The sequence below is a fragment of the Triticum dicoccoides genome, chromosome 6A (assembly GCF_002162155.2).
Source record: "Triticum dicoccoides isolate Atlit2015 ecotype Zavitan chromosome 6A, WEW_v2.0, whole genome shotgun sequence".
Lineage (NCBI taxonomy): Eukaryota > Viridiplantae > Streptophyta > Magnoliopsida > Poales > Poaceae > Triticum > Triticum dicoccoides.
The window spans coordinates 632239781-632247017 of NC_041390.1; the positions used below are offsets into that span (position 1 = coordinate 632239781).

Genomic DNA, 7237 nt, shown 5'->3' on the forward strand with positions numbered 1-7237 from the left:
CTCCCCTGGAAATCTTGATCCATTCAGTTTGTAAGAAACATACACATAGATTTCTGTAACACTTTGAAATTTGAACCACATTTTAAATTATCACATGATGGCAGCATGTAAGTTTCAGTTTTTTTAGACAGCATTTACCTCATTTTAAAATTATGCTGAAAATCCTAAAATGGTAATTTACTAGTAGAAGCGTGAAGCCATGTAGGGAACACGGCTTGTGGATGATCTATCAGTGCAACGTGTAGGGTTTACCCTACTAAATTTTATATTACTTTCACTGAAACACCTAAAGGTACATTAAAAGATTAGAATAGAGGATCCCATCTTTGTGATCGAAAAGTTAGAACACAAGACCTGCCAAAATGGTGTCATTGTGCCCATCGTCCGGAATCTCCAGTCCGGCTACTAAGGGGATCCACCTTCACCTACCACCCACCTCGCGGTGGGCCACGAGCATGCATCCGTCTGCCCTAGCTATCGTACTAGCTCAACTCCACTACCCACTATACCCACAGCTTTCAGCTTGCACCTGCACGAAAATGAACCCTAGTTCTGGGTTACCTAGTTCCCAGAAGTAGCAACAAGGGCACCTACTAGGTGCGGGCCATGCCGAAGGAAGCTATTGGCTCGGATCAAGAGCCTATTGGATTAGACGGATCCAGCCTCCAGCGGCAGCCAGGAACCCCATCAACGACCGCTGCCAACCCGTGAGTAGCTGTGCCAACATGCACTACTAGGACAAAGCCTAGTAGTAGCGCGGGTTAAAAGCTAGTAGTAGCGCGGGTGCCTGCGCTACTATTACGGCGCTACAGCTAACTAGTAGTAGTAGCGTGGTGCATCCCGCGCTACTAGTTCGTGTGTTAGTAGTAGCACGGGTTCGACACGCGCTACTACTAACTATCTGTAGCGCGTGTCTGTGACCCGCGCTACTACTATTAATTTGAAATACCAAAAAAATATCGACCCCATGCATGCTGTCAATGGTGTCAATGGTTCGATCCAGCGATGACAAGGGTCGCCAGAGGTGCGGACGAGCACCTGCTTGCGGACCTCGGCGTGCTTGTAGGAGCGGTCGATGGCGCCGATGGGGCGACGGCCGGCGGCGACGCACACGTTGGCCGGGAGCAGGGAGATCTCGGCCATGACATGTGCCTCGTGGAAGTCGTTGAGGGTGGCTGCAGAGGCTAGCCCGGCATGGGCCGGGAGCAAGAGCACATGGATCTTGGCATCGTGCGTGGGGAGCAGCACCTCGCGGCGGCTGTCGGTGTCCAAACCGGCGGATCTCGGATAGGGGGTCCCGAACTGTGCGTCTAGGCGGATGGTAACAGGAGGCAGGGGACACGATGTCTTACCCAGGTTCGGGCCCTCTTGATGGAGGTAAAACCCTACGTCCTGCTTGATTAATATTGATGATATGGGTAGTACAAGAGTAGATCTACCACGAGATCAGAGAGGCTAAACCCTAGAAGCTAGCCTATGGTCTGATTGTATGTATATATTCTATCGACTAGCCTGGCCTCGGTTTATATAATGCACCAAAGGCCTAGGATAACAAGAGTCCTAGCCGAATACGCCGGTGGGGACGAGTCCTTGTCTTGATCGCCAAGTCTTGTGGAATCTTCATTATATGCGGCTGCTGTCCGAACTGGCCCATGAGTATACGGCCACGGGGGCCTCGGCCCAATCTATCAGATCGGGAGATGACGTGTTGAGTACCCCCTAGTCCAGGACACCGTCAGTAGCCCCCTGAACCGGTCTTCAAGTTAGGGACGCTCCTCGATTCTTCCGAACTGTTCTTCATCTTCGGTCGTCGTTCTTGAAAACTGGTTCAACAAATCTTCTTTATCTTCCATCTTGAGGATCACCGAAATGCATTCGATGGGTTTACACGTCGGGTATCCGAGGAGCCCCTTTAAGTTTCCGGCCTTTACCAATGCCTTATTATTTTTATGTCGCACCTCGGGTTTGAAGTTGTTCCCGGGAGGCAGTGTCCTCTTGCGTTTGAGCTCCAATGCTGGACTGCATTAGAGGTATCTTTTGCAGCCGAGCACCAACGCCGGACTGCTTTCCGAGCTCCAACGCCGGAATGTATCCGAGCTCCAACGCCGGACTATATCCAAACTCCAACGCCGGACTGTTTCCGGGCTCCAATGGCGGAATATATCCGAGGTGTCATATCACCTTGGTTCAAAAAAGTTGAAGGAGTTTAGCCGAGCTTAATGCTGGAAATGCCCTCTATGGAGCCAGCCACTAGCGCCCGAGCTTTATGCTGGACTGCTTCCGAGGTGGTGCACCACCCCGACTGTGGGCCGATTTTTTGTCAATATTTTTGATTGGTGCAATTTATTCTCTGCCGAGATATATAGCCAGTAGCCCTCAAGGTGTGTATCGGTTTAAAACCCGAGATGCACCTGAAGGATCACGTAAGACCGCTGATCCCAATAGCCGCTGAGACTCAGGTTGATTTGCAAAATCAGCCTGAGGATCAAGTCCTAGCTCGGCAAAATACTTCGGGACACTAAAAGCGGCGCGCTCAGTCCTCGAGACTCAGGTTGGGTGTGGCCGACCAACCTGAGGATCAAAATCTCCTCGGAAACTATATTGCACATAAAATTTTCTGCATTGGACATGCAATGTAGTAGCCGCCGAGTCACTGGTCGGGTGGCAACACCAGATCAGGGGATCGATGTGCCCCTTTAATATTTGTAAATAATAAGTCCGAAGCCCAGTAGCCCCCGAGCCTTAATGCCGGCACGGGTGGCCGAATTAAGGATCAATATCCATAGTAAAATCACAATTATGTGTAATGACTCTATGTATCCAAGTACTTTACGTCATTAATGCTCGGATTCGCATTGTACAAAACTTTGTTGACCGACCATCGGCCTCCACCTCCTCGGCCAGTAGCTGAGGAGTATTTGTCCTACTTTATAAAGCCTTTATGAGGGCAAAGATTTATGATAAACAAGGCAATTTGGCCACACGGTTTTATACACAAAGGTATGCACAGAGATATGTTATATTACTGTTTAACAGAAATGTCTTCCAAAAAAAAATAGTCCCGCTATCGGTTCCTTTCTTTGGGTTATCATGCTAAGCATGATCATGAAACCTCAGCTCCAATGTAAGAGCAAAATATCGAGGATTTAGTTTCGGAGGCCAGTTAATAGCTCCCGGTAGTGTTCGGCGATAGTCGAGGTCAAGCCGTAAACACTTCGGCCATTGTTATGAATGGCCCGTCATTTAACACCGTCATCGGATCGCTGACCAGTTTACGCTTATTGTAACAGTCAGTTTTCGGCTTTCTCCACTGAGGTGCTTAACCATGTGAGCTGGAATCACAATCGCAGTGGTTCTCCCTTTGCACATCTAGCCGAACAAAGCGGAACGTAGGAGGCAAGCGCAGGAGCCGGGCAACCCAACTATTGACCGAAGACACAATTCGAAACCGATGCATATATAGCAATATCCGAGAATGTTTTTTGCCGAATCTCTAAAGGTGTCCCACGTTGCACTGCGAGACTTGTGCTGAAAACACACAAATAGTTTAAAAGTGCCATAAGCTTGGAAAACCAAAAAACGTCAGTAAAAACCTGACGTCCGAACAAGATCAAGTGTTCGGTGCCAATCGAAAATTGGCCTTAGCAAAAGAAGTGCTTCTGTCGTGCTTTAACATGATACATCCTATCTCAAGACTTCAAGTGGGTCAGCCTACGGCTTCAACCTCCTATCCCGAGGGCGGAGTACTTCTCATTAGGCCAGTTTAGCAAACTAAACTCTAGCGACTTTGAGAGAGAAATTAGGCTCCCCAGCTAGTCACCACACGCTCGTGTCGAAAAAAGGAGTGATAGATAATAATAATAATAAAACTTTGCAATGACTAAGAAGAAGAACACTTATCATAAAACAGCTCATATAAATTTAAGAGCCCCCAAGTGACTTGGGTAAAAGAATGATTGCATGTACCGAAGTACTTATATCATATCTATGTTCAACCGAACTTTAAACGCGTCTTAACCGACCGTCGGCTTCTCCCTCTTCTGTCAAGGACCGAAAAGTGTTATGTACTCCATCTTTCGAGAATATCGACGGTGTTTCCAATAACCAGGCAATCAGGCCATAAGGCTGTAACAGACAAAGCGCGCTCAGGTAACTTATGCTATATGACTGCGAAGTGTAAGAAGCATCTTCGAAGAAAATAGTACCCCCACCGACACCTTTCTTCGGTGCTCACTGTTATTATGTGACTTGTGCAATAGATTTTTTGTACTCATGAGTTCCGTTGTGTGCCGACCATCATTGCAAACTATAAGAGATTTAGCTTTCGGCTTCACCCAGTCTGAGGTCCGGCTCGGATGACCCGATCGTGACAATCGCAGAGGTGCTCCCTTTACTCCCTAGCCGAACAATCGGGAACGTAGGGGTAAACACGGGAGCGAGGCAACCCAGCTTGCAAATCGCTTAAGTCAATATGGTGCATATTGTGGCGTAATACATGAACAAGGAACAAAGCCGTACAAGTATAATCATATGCAAGAGGAAAAGCTTCATGAAGGAAGCCCCCAAATGAATTGGGTATTTGAATTGATGCGTCACAAACAAAGTTTGGACAAGGAAATTTTTTACAAGCAACTTTCTTCCAAAAAAGTACAATGCTTGGTCGAACCAAACACAAGTTAGAAATTAAAGCTTTGAGCATGAAAGCGACTTAGCTGGTTAATGTGTTCGGTATTGATGACACGGTCCGAGTTTGATGCAGGGAAAGGTTCCATCCCCCAAGCCGGTCCCGAGGTGGCGGAGCGGAGAGCTTGACACGCCGAAGTGCTGACATAGCACGGTCAATGCAGACCGGCAGAGTGACGCCGAAGTCCCCGGATCATTTTCCTGTGCACAAAAAATAGTGCAAACCGGAGGTAATAGTACTAAAGATAATTAAAAAAATCGTTGCATAATAAATAATTTATGCAAAGTGAGTACTAAAAGAAATATGGCCTGACGCCGAAGTCAATGTCGATGCAGGGCGTCGGCGTGATGCGGTAAAGGCGTGGCAAAGCAGGTCGGTCCGAGCTCCGGATGCGGCGTTCGCCGGTCTATGTACGGAAACTGACCAAACCACCATGCGACTGTCGTTAATGCGGCCACCATTTGATAGACCTGTGTACATATGATGGACAAACCGGAGTAATAATTCCTTGGGAAAAATGAACCCAAACAAGCAAAAAATACTGGGATTAATAGCACCTGGTTTATTTGTTGTAGCAATCCGAAGGAAGGTGATTCCCAAAATTGGGACTCGATCCGCACACCCATTGCCTGATGGGCGATAAAACGATGGCATGGCAATGCTGGCAAAGGTTGGCTCGCCGAGTCAAAGCCCTCGACCCAGCTAACGTGACGGAGCTGCTCGGCTAGTGACGCCGAAGTGTCCAGAGTAGGTTGATGAAGAGATGGCGAAGCCCCCGGTCCAGCCGAGATGTCGAAGCCTCGATGTCAGCCGATGAGTCGAAGTAGGTCGGCGTGATGGACACCAGCTTGAAGAAGCAATAGTGCAGTCCTGCCGATGCAGGTCGTGACGTGGTCGATGCCGGCTTGATGAAGCGACCGTGTGGCGATGCCGGCATGCCCGCTCCGTGTAATCCGTGGGGCGGCGATGTTGGTGATGATTTATCCTTCGCGATGCCTGACTCTTGTTCGTCTTGCCGAGATGATGATCCGAAGAAGTTGAGCTCGGCTCAACAAAGTGACGACGTGTCTAGCGCAGGTCGGCAGCCGTGGAGCAATATTGCCGGACTGGTTTGACACCAGCATGATGTTGAAGATCATGTTCAAAAGATCTTAAAGTTAGTGGGATGTGTTCAGGAACAAAACACAATACCCCATACAAAACTTTATTCAAAAGGGATGTCCGAAATCCCGTTCATAAAAAAGACGAACTCGGGTCAGATTCGTTTTCGCGCAGAAAACAGATCCGAAAAGTGATGCACTAATCGGAAGTTTCCCTGAGTTTGGACAGTCGGATCGAGCTGAAATTTTGAGAGGTGGTAGATATAGGAATTCCGCAGCCGAACAACAGTTGGATCTTCCAAAGGACGTCCGAGCTAGAAGCTAGACACCACGCCCTAAACTCATCCAGATTCTCGTCCAGATTTGACAGGGCTCCGGTATATCGTGGATTGCCAGACATTCCTCTGTCAGAACTCGACGGAATTTTCCAGGGTTGTTATAGACTCAATTCCGCACAATTCCACCAAAGTGATCGTCAAAGCGATACTCGAGGAGGTGGTGGCGGCAGATACGAGTTCGCTGGCCAGAAAAACAGCACGTTCGCTTGAGGGCAATGTTGACGTTGAGCCCCCGAGCTCCATGGATGATTCCTCCATGATCTTTATAGAGATCGGAGTTGATGTTTGATGAAGGCCCTCGTCCGAACATGGTGATCCGAACATGGGGCGTAGTTCTTGGTCGAACCAAGGTGACCAGTCGAGCTGGTGACGAAAATGCCGAAGTCGCAGTTGATCTGCAGGCGAGCCATCGATCCTTTTGTCGATCACACAGCGAAACTATCAATGAAAGCACCAATGTCGGTGTCAAAACCGGCGGATCTCGGATAGGGGGTCCCGAACTATGCGTCTAGGCGGATGGTAACAGGAGGCAGGGGACACGATGTCTTACCCAGGTTCGGGCCCTCTTGATGGAGGTAAAACCCTACGTCCTGCTGGATTAATATTGATGATATGGGTAGTACAAGAGTAGATCTACCACGAGATCAGAGAGGCTAAACCCCAGAAGCTAGCCTATGGTATGATTGTATGTATATATTCTATCGACTAGCCTGGCCTTGGTTTATATAATGCACCAGAGGCCTAGGATAACAAGAGTCCTAGCCGAATATGCCGGTGGGGACGAGTCCTTGTCTTGATCGCCAAGTCTTGTGGAATCTTCCTTGTATGCGGCTGCTGTCCGAACTGGCCCATGAGTATACGGCCACGGGGGTCCTCGGCCCAATCTATCAGATCGGGAGATGACGTGTTGAGTACCCCCTAGTCCAGGACACCGTCAGCGGCCGTCGCCGTTGAGGTCGGCGATGAGCGGCGGTGGGAGGCGGTCCACGTTGTGCTTGATCGGGAACCCGTCGTCCGACAGGTGGTACCACGCCACCCGAAACGAGAAGTCACCCTCGTGCTACCGGAGGAGGATGGGGATGGTCAGTTAGGGTTCTGGATCAAATCGGGGAGGG

At 49.0% G+C, this 7237-nt stretch overlaps 1 protein-coding gene across 1 annotated transcript in view; it reads right to left on the reverse strand.

Moving 5' to 3' along the window:
- Positions 1-7056: 7056 nt before the first annotated feature.
- The window catches only part of LOC119316208 (protein SAWADEE HOMEODOMAIN HOMOLOG 2-like), an 8321-nt gene continuing 8140 nt past the window's right edge, over positions 7057-7237 (reverse strand). The window contains exon 9 of the mRNA XM_037590528.1: positions 7057-7182. Within this exon, the coding sequence (XP_037446425.1) occupies positions 7057-7182 (126 nt within the window). The remainder of the gene's footprint in view (positions 7183-7237) is intronic.